The sequence below is a fragment of the Acomys minous genome (genome assembly GCF_964271855.1).
Source record: "Acomys minous genome assembly, chromosome: 5".
Lineage (NCBI taxonomy): Eukaryota > Metazoa > Chordata > Mammalia > Rodentia > Muridae > Acomys > Acomys minous.
In genome coordinates this window covers 104,504,021-104,519,318 of record NC_140494.1, presented here as the reverse complement: position 1 = coordinate 104,519,318, position 15,298 = coordinate 104,504,021, and the positions used below count along the sequence as shown (strand labels likewise).

At 56.0% G+C, this 15,298-nt stretch overlaps 1 protein-coding gene across 32 annotated transcripts in view; it reads left to right on the top strand.

Moving 5' to 3' along the window:
- PHLDB1 (pleckstrin homology like domain family B member 1) overlaps positions 1 to 15,298 on the top strand; it is a 51,410-nt gene that overhangs the window by 23,112 nt on the left and 13,000 nt on the right. For 2 of the 32 annotated variants that reach the window (XM_084784223.1, XM_084784249.1), the window contains exons 7-21: positions 429 to 710; positions 1,107 to 1,247; positions 1,356 to 1,493; positions 3,988 to 4,116; positions 4,466 to 4,621; positions 8,074 to 8,184; positions 8,363 to 8,452; positions 8,992 to 9,135; positions 10,789 to 10,959; positions 11,384 to 11,524; positions 12,996 to 13,136; positions 13,235 to 13,337; positions 13,793 to 13,837; positions 14,485 to 14,779; positions 14,863 to 14,986. In XM_084784223.1, coding sequence (XP_084640349.1) covers positions 429 to 710; positions 1,107 to 1,247; positions 1,356 to 1,493; positions 3,988 to 4,116; positions 4,466 to 4,621; positions 8,074 to 8,184; positions 8,363 to 8,452; positions 8,992 to 9,135; positions 10,789 to 10,959; positions 11,384 to 11,524; positions 12,996 to 13,136; positions 13,235 to 13,337; positions 13,793 to 13,837; positions 14,485 to 14,779; positions 14,863 to 14,986 — 2,211 coding nt within the window. The remainder of the gene's footprint in view (positions 1 to 428; positions 711 to 1,106; positions 1,248 to 1,355; positions 1,494 to 3,987; positions 4,117 to 4,465; positions 4,622 to 8,073; positions 8,185 to 8,362; positions 8,453 to 8,991; positions 9,136 to 10,788; positions 10,960 to 11,383; positions 11,525 to 12,995; positions 13,137 to 13,234; positions 13,338 to 13,792; positions 13,838 to 14,484; positions 14,780 to 14,862; positions 14,987 to 15,298) is intronic. The other 30 variants (XM_084784233.1, XM_084784230.1, XM_084784227.1 and 27 more) reach the window with 26 other exon arrangements.

Sequence of the window (15,298 nt, the reverse complement as noted above, 5' to 3'; positions counted from 1 at the left end):
AACAAAACAAAACAAAAGACAGGGTCAACTACGTAGTCTTTTGCTGGCTGGCCTGAATCTCACTATGTAGCCCAGGCTGGCCTCAGATTCTGAGATCTGCCGGTCTCAGCCTCCAGAGTGCTGGGATTAAAGCTGTACACCACCACACCTGGTTTCCCAAAGATCTTAAGGTTGTGGCTAGCCTCAGATGTCAGGCCTAGAGTCCCTAGTGTTCAACACACTCTGCCTCAAGCCACATGGGGTCTTAGACTTTTTTTTTTTTCTTTGAGATAGGCCTTGGCTGTCCTGGACTTGCTTTGTAGACCAGGCTGGTGTCAAACTCACAGTAATCAACTTTCCTCTGCCTTCCCCGTGCTGGGATTAAAGGCTTGCGCCACCACTGGGTCTCAGACTTGTTCCTCATGTTCTGCACCGTCCATTGTCCCCAGGAACGCCAGCGCCTAGAGACCATCCTGAACCTGTGTGCCGAGTACAGCCGAGCCGACGGGGGACCTGAGGCTGGGGAACTGCCCAGTATTGGAGAGGCCACTGCAGCATTGGCATTGGCAGGCAGGAGACCCTCAAGAGGCCTGGCAGGAGCCATAGTGGTCCCTGGGAGGAGCGGTGACGAGTCTGGAAGTGTCTCCCAGCGCCTGTGGGAGAGCATGGAGCGCTCAGATGAAGAAAATCTCAAAGAGGAGTGCAGTAGTACAGAGAGCACCCAGCAGGAGGTGAGGGGGCCTCAGAGGTGCCAGTGGGCGGTGCCAGTGGGCGGTGCCAGTGGGCGGTGCCAGGGCTGAAGGGGTAGTGAAAGGGTCAAGGTTTGGATGAGACCAGACGTGAAGAACTGTAGGGGCAAAGAGGAAAAGGAGGTGACCATGATTTTCCCAAGCTATAAATGTGCTTTTATGACCTGTCTTTCCGTAGGGCCTCACCCAACCTTGGCACTCCAGTAAATATTTTCCTTATAGCTTATAGCTGAGCTCCCCAGCTGGGAGGAAAGTAGCCTCTTGTTTTTAGTCTGGTTAACCCTTCCAGGTGCTTTGAGGAAATGCGTTATTATCTGCCCTGATAGTCTGATCTGGAAGGTTCTAGTCTTCTTACATGGGCGCTCTCTTCCTCTTCAGAATGAAGATGCTCCTGGCACGAAGCTCCAAGGAGAGGTGCTGGCCGTGGAAGAGGAGCGTGCTCAGGTTCTGGGGCGGGTAGAACAGCTGAAAGTCCGAGTGAAGGAGCTGGAACAGCAGCTGCAGGAGGCAGCCCGAGAGGTGAGGTGGTTGGGACATAGTGCAGGCCCTGGGATGGGTACCCCTCCCCTCCCCCAGCCTCCGCCCCTTGAGTCCCCTGCCTTGAGGGTCTTGGTGTCTTGTATCTAGGCTGAAATGGAGAGGGCACTGCTGCAGGGGGAGAGGGAGGCGGAGCGAGCATTGCTGCAGAAAGAACAAAGGGCGGTGGACCAGCTGCAGGAGAAGTTGGTGGCCTTGGAGACAGGCATCCAGAAGGAGAGGGACAAGGTAACCATACCCGGCGACCAGTGGCCCAGAAGAGAAGGGAGAAGCGCCTTCCCTAGGGCTGTCCATGCCTCAGCATCTATCCTGCACACCAAGAGGTCTCTGTAGCCCTTCCAGGGACAGGGGACCTTGTTCTCTGTTGAAGATACAAGCTTAGACGGTACTGCCAGGGGCTGGGCTGGTGTCTGAGCTGTCACTTACCTAGATCTCTGTGCTACCGCTGGTTGCCTGGGTTGCTGTCAACTCTGGCGCCCGCGTGGTTCTTCTAGGAAGTGCCAAAGCCCTTTCTTGGGCAGTTTGAGCACAACCTGAAGGACGGACGGTTGCTGCTGGGGTTGGGGGGTGGGGTGGGGCATGATTCAGGTTTGGGACCTACCCTGAGGAGAAACCTCCCTCCAGCATGCCTCAGGGGCGTAGGATGTGGTCTTTGGGAGATGGCCCACAGGCCTCTGTTTCCTATCATCAGGGTCTGCAGCCTCCCATCCCAGATGGTCCCAGCTCTGCCCCTGCCCCTTTCAGATTGCCTGCCAGTCTTCAGGGGCTGCTCCGTCCCACAGGGGTTATGCCAGCCATGTCCAAGATGCCCAACCGCGTGCCCAAAGCCCTGAAGTGGAGAGGGCTCATCTATTTCTGGATTTGACAGTATTTTTCTAAGAGGTTTACTTCTTCTGGATTATTTTTTGAGACTTTTCTTCCTTTTGTTCTCAATTTTGAGGATCTTAAAATTTTGTTGCCCCCACTCCTTTTTTTTTTTTTTTTTAAATGGAGCTTTTGGCTCTGGCCCCCAAAACCACACTCCCAGATTCTGTGCCAGATTAACCATATGCTTGCCGACCAGGCCTGCACTAACGCCCCCTTCTAATCACTGTCCTGGGTTCTCCGCATGCCCTAACTGCCAGGCCACCCAGGCAGGGCTGAGTCATGCCAGCTTTACTAACTCCCATGGGTGCCTTTGTGCCCCTGGCCTCTCCCCTCTAATGTTGCCCCCTTTTCTTGGCGTGGGACCCCATTATCAGAAAGGAGCTGGCAGGAAGGCACAGCTAAACTTTGCTTGGTGGAGCACTGGCAGGAAGGGGTGTGAGGGTGGGTGCGTGCATGCCTGCGTGTGTGCTTGAGTGCCTGCGTCTTGGTGGAGGTACTCATGGCCAAAGAGCTGCCCTGCCCAAACAGCGCCTCCTACTGGAAAGGGTCGGGGCTGCTGCTTCCAGAATGTTTGCAGCTCCCTGAAGGGCAGAGGTTTTGAGGTGGAATGAGCTATTTGTCCCTCCTGCCTAGCCCTCAGAAGCTGAGTGGTAAAGAGGTCCACGTGTGGGCTCGAACAGGGCCTTTCTGCCTACTGAGTGGTTACCCATCCTTGATTCCCTGAACTCCGATGGTCCCCTCCCTCCTCCTACTCTTGGAGGCCACCTAGAACACTGGATAATTTAAAGGCAGAGGTGTCTAGACCTCAGGACTGGCCCGATCAAGGTCTGGGATGGGTAGGTGAGCTGGGCAGGTGCAGCATAGGGTGTAGTTTTAGCGGTAAGCTGTTCCACAAGCAATCTGGCTAGCCTCTCTTAACAGAGATTGCCCAGAGGCCTGGACTTTGCCTTCCCTCCGGTCCAGGTGTTTGAGGTGTGATGGTGAAAATGGTAGCGGTGGTGGTGATGGTGATGACGGTGGTGGTGTTGGGAAGGTTCCCTTGACTTTCCCTTCCAGCTGCCAGCCCATGGCCCCACTCTGCCTTTGGAATCAGTAATCACAGTTTCTCCTCTGCCTGTCCTTCGGAGGGGTGACTCACCAACTCCTCCCCTCGTCCCCCTTTCCGCCCTCAGAGGTGTCATCTCGCCCCAGACAGAGCCATCCACCTCCTCTGTGTATCCACTCCTGGGGCTCCTATTACCATGGCAACGGGCCGAACTAATTGCAACCCTCATCCCTACTGAAGTTCAGCCTGCTTTGCTGGCACCCCACCCCCACCCTGGGCAGGAGGGGAGGGAGGCCATGGGGGTTGGGCTGGGGTCCCCTTGCCTCACCGCTGTAACTCTAACGTCTTGAGCGCCTCGGTTACTCTCAACTCCTGGATTTAACCCTTCCCGCTACTCCCATTTTCCCCAGGGTTAAATTTTGGTCTCGGGACAGTGGTAGAGTTCGAGGCTCTCTGTTCTAGCCATGTTGCGTCAGCTGACTTTGGTTTGGAGCGCAAATGAAAGGTCCAGTCTTAGGACCCGCCTAAACATTTCTAAAGGGACCAACATTTCCACCCTGCCCCCACACCTCTGCCTTTGTCACACCGTCCCCTGCCCTGCGTCCTGTCTTACACCTCTGCTCCTTGCCCCTTGCCTCCCACGTGCCCTCCTTCCTCTCCTGCGCTCTTCCGTCTCGGTGCTTGCCCCACCCCCACCCCCTACTCCTGGTGTACCCCCGTGCCCACCCCTGCCCCCCTCGCTGGGCCGGAGTTGAGGAGTGTGTGTTCTCTCTCCCCTGTGCCCCGCCTCCCTCCCCTCCCGCCGACCAGGAGAGGGCGGAGCTGGCCGCGGGACGGAGGCACCTGGAGGCCCGCCAGGCGCTCTACGCCGAGCTCCAGACGCAGCTCGATAACTGCCCCGAGTCAGTGCGGGAACAGTTACAGGAGCAGCTGAGAAGGGTCAGTTCCACCAGCCCCCTCCCCCGGCCCCCGTGGGCCACCGCCCAGACCGAAGACAGGAGAGCGGTGGGGCAGCTCTTGCCGGACACCTGGGACGGTGCAGTGGCTTGAAAGGGGACCGGCAAGGTTGGGTGGGGATCAGCGCTGCAGACCTTGGTGTCCGCGGAAAGGGCTCAGCTAAATGAACAGAGGGAGTTGGGCGGTGGGGCCACTTCCTTCCCTAGTTTCCCCGGGTCCAGCGCCCCCCCCCCATCGTCCCCATAACTCATGGCTCTGTGGCCTGGCCTGCCTGGCCCAGAGTGGTTTTGAGAGTATCCCCCACCCAACTGCGATGTCGCTGTCGTTGAAGGAGGCAGATGCTCTAGAGACTGAGACAAAGCTCTTTGAGGACCTGGAGTTCCAGCAGCTGGAGCGAGAGAGTCGAGTGGAGGAGGAGAGGGAGCTGGCCGGCCAGGGACTGCTGCGGAGCAAGGCTGAGCTGCTGCGCAGCGTGACCAAGAGGAAGGTGTGCATAGACTGCCCTGGGGCAGGATGGAGGAGGCTAGTGACCCCCGGGGTAGAATCACAGCCTGACTTACAAAAGTTAACCACACAAAAAGACTCTCAGTGAAAGTGAAGGCGAGTAATATGCAAAGGCGGAACAGACTGTGATGGTGGACAGGGCTCAGCAAGGATAGCTAGGTTTGTCCAGGAATGGAGAGTAGAGACGGAGGAGGAGACTGTAGCTGAGGTGCCCAGGGCCTCCTGTGTGCTAAACACGTATCTGGCGTTGGGCTAAATCTCCATCCCTCCCCACAGCCTTCTAGAGCAGTAGGAAGTGCAGGTATACACACCGAGACCTCAGGTCCGGATGCTAGGATAGCTCCAGCTCAGGGGTGACTCTTTGCAAAGTGAGAAGATGGTCAGTTCTGATTTGCTGCAGCTGTAGAGCTCAGCCACACCAGGCATGGGCAGTGACAGAAGATGGGGGCATGTGTTACAGGAAAGGGTTAGGGAGGTGGCTCATGTGATGCCCGAGTCTGTGACAGATACCCATGTCAAAGGCCCATAGACCATTTGCTCATGTACAGTTTCCTGGCTAGAGTGAGTGTGGGAGGTGAGGACAGTGAGGTCTGGGGAGGGGGGTTCGCATGTGAGCTGGGGGCTTGCAGACCATCTGGTAAGAGAGAGCCCCTGGATATCATAAATCTAGACCCCTGGTTTCCTTCCCTGAGCTGTTTGGGGACTGGAGAGGTGGCTCGGCTGTTAAGAGCACTGGCTGCTCTTCCAGAGGACCCACATTAGGTTCCTATAATCCCCAGGGGATCCAACACCTTTTCTGACCTTCCCTGGCTCCCATACACACATGGTACACAGCCATACACCCAGACACACAAATGCCGGTGAAAGAAAGGGAATAAATATGTTTTTTAAATGTCCCCTCTGATATGAGATGCAGGAAAGAAGAAAGCTGTTCCCCAGGCTCACGTGGCGGTTACCCTGCTAGGACCATCCCTTGGGTTCTTTCGTGTTGTTCATAGGGGACCGCCTCATTTTATAGACCGGTCACTGGGACTCAGGAACTAGCTGTTTGCACAGAACCTTCCAGCATACAAGCTTCAGAGTCAGGGTCTGCCGTGCTATACGTGGTCCGGCTTGGCACTTCTTCACCACTCTTCCTCTTTGCCTGCACAGAATGTGGCCAGGAGCTCCAAATCAGCTGGCCTCGCTTTGTCCAGCCCTTGCACCTGTACCTGCAGAGTCCCTTTGGGCTGTGTCTTCCCTGGAGCACTACTTATCTGTCCACTATGGTTCAGAGTGGTTGAGGAAGCTGGCCTTGGAATCCCAGAGAGCTGGTCCCAGTAGGACCGGATGTCTCACTAGCTACTATCCTAGCTCCTAAACATGGCCGTGTTCTCATCTCTAGAAGAGGCATAGGGGCCCCTGCTGCATGAGGTTAGATGAAGTGACAGATAAAACCACTCTGCAGCACCCCCAAGCCCTCCCACGGTCCCACTAAGTGGCGGCTGCCACTGTGAGAATTCCTGTCTGCTGTTTCTGGGTTTGTTTGTTTGCTTTGTTTACTGTGAGAATTCCTGTCTGCTGTTTCCGGGTTTGTTTGTTTGCTTTGTTTTTTGTTGGTTGAGTGTGTGTGTGTGTGTGTGTGTGTGTGTGTGTGTGTGTGTTGACTCCCAAGTTTAGGATAGCTCCCTTCGTGCTTCCTCCTGTGTACTGTTCCCTAAGAGTGATGGTTGAACACTACCTGAGATTAATCCAACATATTTTTGCCTAGCTCTCATCTTTTCCCCTAAAAAAAATTTTTATTTTCTTTTAGCACATGATTGCTGAGCCAGGTACTGTGCTAAGCCCCCTTGGGGTTATGGGGACAGAAATGACATTGGTCTTGTGCCTGGTCTTACAGAGAGGGCGGGGCAATGGTGGAGACACAGTCACAGATCACAGTAAGGCAAAGGTGGATGGATCTAGACTAACGTGAATGCCTGGGCAGGAGCACAGAAGTGGAATGGCAGGCGAAGAAGGCTTTGGGGAGGAGGCGGAGGTGGTGGTACCCAGCCTGGCCTTAGAGGAGGAGCCTCGGAATAGTGGAAAAGGCCTGGATGGTGCTCCTGGGACGAAAGTGACAGACTAGGAAGTCTACAGTGGCCCAGCTTAGAGTACACATGGTGGAGCCAGAGTGCATGGATGGACAAGCAGGCAGGGCACCGTAATGCTGGGCAAGGAGTGTGTGTGTGACGTAATGCTGGGCAAGGGGTGTATGTGTGTGTGTGATGTAATGCTGGGCAAGGGGTGTGTGTGTGAAGAGCCACTGAAAGGTTTTGAGGAGAGGGGTGATCTGGCCTCGCTGAGGTCTTGTTTGTTTGTTCTGTTTTGTTTTCATGTTTATTTTATCTGAACGTGTGTTTTGCCTACATGTGTGTCTGTACACACCACGTGTGTTTTGGGTCCCCTGGGACTGGAGTTAGAGGAAGTTGTAAGCTGCCGTGCGGGTGCTGGGAATTGAGTCTTGGTCGTCTGGAAGAGCGGCCAGTGCGCTTAGCCCCTCAGCCATCTCTCCAGCCCTTGAATGCCGAGTTCTTTAAGTTACTGAAGAGCCAGTGCTATGGTCCCCACTCGGTTCTAAGGATGTGTCCCAGTTTCTCTGGTGAAAAGGCAAGAAGAGTGCTTGAGCCCAGGAGTTCCAGCCCAGGCCAAGGAGCGTGAGACCTCTTCTCAAAACCAAAGGAAAAGTGGGGCATGGTGGTTTTAGAACTCAGGAGCCTGAGGCAAGAGGATTGCTATGAGTTCAAGGCTTGCCTAGACTCCAAAGTCTAGTTTAAGGCCAGCCTGGGCTACAGAGTATGTTAAAGCAAGCCTAGATTGAACTGTGACCTTAAAGCCAGTTTGGATTATATAGCAAGACTGAAGAACCAAGATCAAGCAAATAAAAAAAAATTACCCAAATAATAATGGAATTATTTTTTAGGATGGTTAGGAAATTCAGATATACAAATAAGGTTCAAAGGTTATTTTAGGAAGACGTGGGGAGATGTAGAGTAGATCCAGAGATTGTGAGAGAGCCGGCAAAGCCCGGCAGGAAGAAGAGAGCCTGGATTCCAGTGATGGCAGAGGGGGATGGACGGGGGCACTGGGGGGGCAGGCGGGGGGGGGGGGTGCTAACTGTGCAGTGTCACCAAGTTTTGGGAGCCATTGGCTATGGGGCTAGGAAATAGAGACTAAGGGATTGGTTTCATGAGGCCTGATGACACTGGGGCCACTGGGTAAAGGAGGGAGGGAGGAACAAGAGAAAAGAACTGGCCTTGTTGGCCAGAATTCTCCTGGGGTGAGTTAAGGCCAAGCAGGAGAGAGTGGCGGTTACCTTCACAGCCACAGCGTCCTGAGTCTCTGGACAGGAGAATCAGACAGGCTGTGGCCTGAGTTATGTTCCCTCTAGGGCCTGATCTCATCCCGTTTCCTCAGGAGCGCCTAGCTGTACTGGACAGTCAGGCTGGGCAGATCCGGGCCCAGGCAGTACAGGAGTCAGAGCGTCTGGCCCGCGACAAGAATGCCACCCTGCAGCTGCTGCAGAAGGTAGCTGGCCTTGGGGCCTGAGGGGCTGGGAGTGGGTAAGGGGAGGTGAGAACGGAAAGTCAGGGTGGGATTGCTAGGACGAGAGTAGGGGTGTGGACCCTCACAGGGTTCCGTCCTCCCTCCCGCTCCTTTGTCTCTGACCCCGCCATGTCTCTGACCCTGCTGCTCTGGGCTCCAGGAGAAGGAGAAGCTGACTGTGCTGGAGAGGAGGTACCATTCACTCACGGGCGGAAGGCCTTTTCCGAAGACCACCTCCACCCTCAAAGAGGTAACCCCTCCCCCCAGCTTTAGGCTCAGGGGGAGGGCTCCTGAGAAGCTCCAGAGCATGGTGTGGCACCTACGAGTACAGGGCACCTCCTTAACTGGAAAGATCTGAAGAGGAAGGCCCTGGGGCTGGCCTGTAGCCCTCCACGGCCAGCGGCCTTTTAGTCGCCATTGGAACCTCACCCTTTTGGGTGGCTGAGTATATGTGAGAGACCCAGGGGCCTAGGTGGGGTGATGGAGAGCTCAGAATTTAGTAAGGTACATGACTGGGTGGCCCTACCCTTGAAGAGGATACGGGGTCTAGAGCGCCTTACCTTGGAACACCTGGGCGTCAGTCTGGAGCCAGGGCTTTCAGCTTAGCAGTGGGCCTTGAACTGAATGGTTCTTCCCCCACATCTTTACGTCTGGTGTGGAAAGTCCAGTCAGGACGTGTTGGTTGCCTGACCTTTCTTTCTTCTTTGTCCACGCACTTTAGGTCTGGGCCAGGGTAGAGATGAGCTGAGCGTTAAGATGGGGCGCCTCTCACCTTGTGTCCTCTTATAGGCTCAGCTCCTCATCTCCGAGTCCTCAGAGATGGGGCTGGAGACCACAGCTCTGGGCCTGTCCCCAAGGTCTTCTCAGGCCGGGCCCTCCTCTGTTTCCTTAACCCCTCCTGCTTCCACTCAGCTCTGTCCCAAAGCACAAGAGGTAACCCGGTTGACTGCGTGCTCTGCTTTGCCCGCCGCCTGCCTGCCTGCCTGCCCGGCACACTCCTGCCTCCAGCTCTTCCCAGGGAGGGCTGAAGGGCACGTGGCTTATCCATTGAGAGGTTACGCGGAGTGTCTTATCATGTCATTCGCAGAGTGCCTAGGCAGCCCTGGCAAAATAATCACTCTGATTTGCATTTTAATTTGCATGTAATCTGCATGCCATTCTTTAGTGTTCCCAACATACTCCACTATGGCCCGGCCTCCTTTTTCCTTGAGCCCAGAAGACAGTCTGTCTCTGGGGCTAGATTGGGCACCCTGACTAGGCAGCCTAGGGATCTTCGCTTTGGTGACGCTCCATGTTGCCAACCAGCACCCACACAACCTCAGGGCTTAAGGACAGGTGATGGAGAACCATAGACCCTGTGCTCCGACCTCTAGGGAAGTGGGCTGACATCTTTCCATGACCAGTGGGCCCGTTTTTATGTTGGGACAGAAGTTGCTGTCTGCTAAGGCCAGACCTGTTTTCTCAGAGCTTGTCTTGCTTAGGCCTCTCCACCACTCCTGCTCCTGCTCTGATGGTCGTCCCCTGGGGACCTCGGGGGACACTGTGACTAGTGCCTAATGCTGCCTGTGTGTGTCCAACCGGGGATGCCCAGTGTAATAGAGGCAGAAGGGCTCTGGGATCTAGGTTCTACTTTTCATTGGGCTTTTGGAAGGGCCTTCTCTGGGGTCAATTTATAGATGGTTATGTTGGTTCTCCTGGGGCAGCCACTATTTCTTTCTTTCTTTCTTTCTTTCTTTCTTTCTTTTTTTAAAGATTTGCTTATTTATTATTAATGTATACAGTGCTCTGCCTGCATGTACACCTGCGGCCAGAAGAGGGCACCAGATCTCATTATAGATGGTTGTGAGCCGTCATGTGGTTGCTGGGGATTGAACTCAGGACCTCTGGAAGAGCAGTCAGTCAGTGTTTTTAACCTCTGAGCCGTCTTCTCCAGCCCCACTGCCTGCCCCTTGCAAGCTCACTTTCCCCACAGCCACTGTGGCCATAGTTGGCTACTGAGTAACCCTCCCCCTCTCTGGATTCCTCATCAACATGAAGTGATGACTTTAGCCTGGCATGGAGTGTGGGGTGTCGAGTACTTGGTTGAAACTCTTTATGTCTTCTCTGTCTCCCACGCTGGGCACCCTGGGAGTTTGTGAGCCTGGCTCAGGTTCTCCGGCTGTTCTCTTGCTTGGACCCCTATGTGTCTGCCACCTGCCCCAACAGGCTCCCCCAGTCCCTGCCTGACAGCGAGGTATCAGCCACAGAGTTTGCCTACCTATGCTGAAGGACTTCAGTTGCCTCTCAGCCTGAGTGGGGGGCAGGGGCAAACAGGGTCTTCACTTGGCATCATTGGGGGTTGAACGTGGTTCATTTTCTTCCATGGGACTTTGGGAGCTCTCCTCAGCGCTTCATGGCCTGGGAGGGATAAACCCGGCCTCCTGATCTCCAAGGAGAGAATCCTGGTGAGAGAATGCTCTCTCTCTCCTAGGGTTTGGTCTCCCTCTGTGCTCTGACCCTTCCCCTCCCCAGTGGTCAGGGCTCATCTCTTGGGTTCTCCTCCCATTAACCTTTTGTATTCCCTCCCGTGGCTGTCCTCCTCCCAAGTACGTGACGCTTGAGCAGCTAAAAGCGATGTGGGGTACCTCGCCCGTGCCCCCCACCCCTTCGCCAGGCCTGCCTTCCTGGGCTTCTGCCACCCAGGACCTGGTTCCCATCACCCGCCTTCCTCCCATGCCGCCCTCCTCTTCCTTCGCTTCCATCACGCCTTCATCTAAGGTTGGTGGCCTGTGTGTCCTTGCCACACCCCATTTTCCCGGCTGCTGTGACAGTGCGTTGCCCCTGCTCGCTGGCCTCTGTGTTCTAAGCTGGTTGAGGGCCTAGGGCTGTGCTTGGTGCCTGCAGGTGCTGGCTGCCTGGCTGCTGATGTAGCTCAAGTCTGTACTCTGGAACTTGTGCCCTGACTGTTTTCTCTTTGCTCTTAGCACACTTAGCGCAATTGTTGTCTCACTGTTTTTCTCTTCCTTCTCCTCACGCTCTCTCCCCCTCCTCCCTCCCTCCCTCAAACCTCCCTTCCCGTTTCCCCTGACATGGCCTCCCTTTGCCTTCCCCTCCTCGTCTTCTTTCTCTTCTTCCTATCTCTCCCTCTCCTGTCTTGGCCCTTCCACTCTCTCCCTGCCCCACCCCCACCCCACCCCTCCAGATGGAGAAGCTGCTGCTTCCTGCTGTAGACTTAGAGCAGTGGTATCAGGAGCTGATGGCCGGGCTGGGGACTGGCCTTGCTGCAGCCTCCCCTCGCTCCTCTCCCCCACCTCTGCCTGTCAAAGCTTCTCGTCAGCTGCAGGTAACCCTCACTGCCTGCTCTGAGCACGCTGCTGCCAATCCTTCAGGCACAATGCATACCTAGGGTCATGCGGTTAGCCCAGCAGGGCAAGGAGGCTCCTCTGGGCCCAGAGGGGGGAAACAAAGGTCTTTTCTTGGGCAGCATCTGACCGTTCTAGTGCCTCGTGTGTCTGGGGTGGGAATGGGGCACCACCTCAGTCCAAGGGGGTCAAGATTGACCAGTCCGGGGCATGGTGGCACACAGCTTTAATCCCAGCATTTGGGAGGCAGAGGCAGGTGGCTCCATGTGAGTTCAAGGCCAGCCTGGTCTATAAAGTGAGTCCAGGACAGCCAGGTCTACACAGAGAAACCCTGTCTTGAAAAACAAAACAAAACAACAGAAACAAAAAAAGACTGACCAATGGGGAGGGAGTTTTCTCCAGAGTTGCTCACTCAGACTAGGGGCTTGACATGCCCGTGGTCCTGTTGCAGTTAGGACTGGGGTGACCTAGGGAAGCTGCTGGCATTTTGTTCTCCCGGTCTTCCCAGGGGTAAGTTGGAGGCAGAAAAGAGTGCAGGTTCTCTGAAGTGACAGTGACCCTGTGTGACCACCGTCAGATCTGAGTGCCCAGCAATCTGCCGACTGTGGGAGGCAGGGGTACTTGTGTGGTCTTCCACCAAACTTTGCTCCACTGATGGGCCTTAGGACTTACAGTTCCACCTTCAAACTTAGGTCTTCAGTGGAGGGGCTGTACCTCTGAGGCTGTGACCTCAGCGAACATCCTCTAGTCCCTCGGGGAGGATTTTGGTTCATGTAAACGCGTGTCCTACCTCTGCTGGATGCCCAGCTGGCTGGAGACTTCCACAAGTTTTGATACCTTGAATCCCAACCACAGGCTTTTGAGGTAGATGGTGCTAGCTCTCAGGGCACAGATCAAAGGCTGAAACATGGAGGAAAATAAAATAGTCTCAGCCAAGCCACTCAGCTAAGAAGCAGTGTGGAGACTCAGCTCTCAATCTCAGAGAGCAGATCGGACGCATGTCAGCGCCACGAGGGATTTTGGTGGCTACTTACTTAGGGTAGCGCTCTGCCCTTTGCTTTACAGAGTAGGAGAGCACCCAAGGGCAGGGTGGGGACGTATGTGGCCCAAGACCACACAGTCTGTTACTGGCAGAGCTAGGAACAGGAGCCTGGCCTCCACTTAGTCTCCTACACGGCTCTGCCCAGCTGACACTGACTTCTTGCATGGGTCAGATCCAGGCTTGGGCTGGAGATGGGCTCAAGGAGGAAAGGCCTGGAAAGGAGGCTTAGCCAGTAGCATCTGCCCACTGTACTAGCTCAGGAGGCTCAACCCTGTTGTCTTCTGGAGATAAGAAGGTCTGGGAGGCCCTGGGCCAGGGTGGTACCTTGGATTCCCATCTGGGTTAGGTACCACGATGTGGCAGCCAGTGGGGAAGCTGGGGGATCACTGGGCAGTATCTTTCCTCTCCAGGTTTACCGCTCTAAGATGGATGGTGAGGCGGCCAGCCCCCTGCCCCGGACCCGTAGCGGCCCACTCCCCTCCTCCTCGGGCTCCTCGTCCTCCTCTTCACAGCTCAGCGTGGCTACCCTGGGCCGTAGTCCATCCCCAAAGGTCTGAGGACATGTGTGGTGGTGGGGATGGAGATAGCCATGTGGGGCATGGGCTAAGAGTGGGGAGCACCAATACTAGTGCTCCTACATCTCCCCCAGAGTGCTCTGCTCGCCCAGAATGGCACCAGCAGCCTTCCTCGCAATCTGGCAGCCACGCTACAGGACATTGAGACCAAGCGCCAGCTGGCCCTGCAGCAGAAGGGTAAGTGGCCGTGATGCCATCCCGGCCCGTCCTCCGTTCCCTGGACAGATCCTCTTGTCACCTCACGCATGCTCAGCCCTCTCACAGGACTTGTTTCCTGCCATTGGGCTCAGGACAGGAGCAGAAATGGTCTCACGAAGATCTACCTGGGCGTTTTTAGAAGACCCCAGGGCCGGGATGAAGGGTCTGAGGACCTGTGACATCGTAGAGGGCCCATCCAATAAGGAGAAGCTGTTGTTGACCAAAGAGGGTCGACTTTGGAAGCAGTGGGGGTGGATGTGATGGTGGCTTAGAAATGTTAGCCCGAGATGCTGGCTCTTCAGACAGGAGTCCTGTGCCTGTGTGTGTTTCAGTTGTTTTGAAAGCCCATGTCTGTGCCTCTCTCTCTTTCTCTCTCTCTCTTATCCCCTCTGTGTCTCTCTCCTGCACCCTCTACCCTGGCCCCCCCACTCCAGTCGAGTTACCTCCTGCCGAGCCCCTCCTACCCGACGACCCAGCAGGTAGAGCATTGGTTCAGGACATTGCTTTGGCCAGGCAGCCCCTGCCCTGACATTAGCATGGTGTGTTCTGCCCAGGCTCCGCTGCCTGCCGGCATACTCCTCTCCGCCCCGCCCCCCGCCCCCCCCCCCCTTCCCCGGGCCTCGCTGAGCTGGGGGTACCTGACTGGCTTCCCTCCCTGTTGCCCTCAGCTGTGCTTCCCAGGCTCCTTTGCTTTCTCTCCTGCTCTGGCTGCACTTGCTTCTGCATTGCTGGGGACCTGCACTGTCCAAGGGTTCCCACCAGCTCCCTCCCTCCCTCCCCAGGAGATACAGTGGGGGTGCATGTGCCCCGCTCATCTGTACAGGCCTCTGTTGAGAGCTTGGACAGCTGACTGGCATGCTGCCTGGGCACAGCTAGGGCAGTTCTGGTGCCCTGTGTGTGCTCAGGCTACAGAAAGAGGCCTGAAGTCAGACTGTGGACACTGGCCTGCACAACCGCACAGTTGGCGAGGCCACGGCCCGGGGCTGTGGGAACTATGAGGAAGCTGTGGAGCAGGGGCTGCTCTGTGTTAGCCTCTCCTGGCTTTGTCTCTGTCTGTGATGCTCCAGCGTTCCCTCCCCCGGCGAGTGAGGAGCTCACGGTGACTCCCACTGTCCCTCTCCTACAGGGCACCAAGTGATCGAGGAGCAGCGTCGGCGGCTGGCTGAGCTGAAGCAGAAAGCTGCAGCGGAGGCTCAGTGCCAGTGGGATGCCTTGCATGGTGCAGCGCCCTTTCCAGCAGGCCCCTCTGGCTTCCCTGCACTCATGCACCATTCCATCTTGCACCACCTGCCAGCAGGCAGGGAGCGCGGGGAGGAGGGCGAACACGCTTACGACACCCTCAGCCTGGAGAGCTCGGACAGCATGGAGACTAGCATCTCAACAGGGGGCAACTCGGCCTGCTCCCCCGACAACATGTCCAGGTGCCTCCCACCTCCAGCCCTCTGCCCCTGCCACATAACCCCGAGCTCACTTGACGCGCGCTCTCTTCCCCTTCCCTTCCTAGTGCCAGTGGCCTGGACATGGGCAAGATTGAGGAAATGGAGAAGATGCTAAAGGAAGCTCACGCAGAGAAGAGCCGGCTCATGGAGTCCAGGGTGAGGCTGACTGGAGCCAGGAGGCAGCAGGTGGTGAGCACGGAGCTGCCCTCCGCCTTCCAGTGCCTGCGCTGTACCCCAAGCCCTTCCACCCACATTAACTATATAGTGGCATGGGAGGCTCGGGCAGGCAACAGCATCCCAGCCCTGTGGATCACAGGGCAGCTGTCACCTCACCTAACCCCGGGTTTCCTATAGGAGAGTGCCCCATTCTGTGGACCTTGTGGGAACCTAAGGAGGAGGACTTTCTCCTTAGGGACAGTTGAGAAAGCAAAGTGAAGGCTTAAGATAGCAGACGGGAAAAAAAAAAAACAGCAAATATCTAAGCCAGGGCAGAAGTGTTGG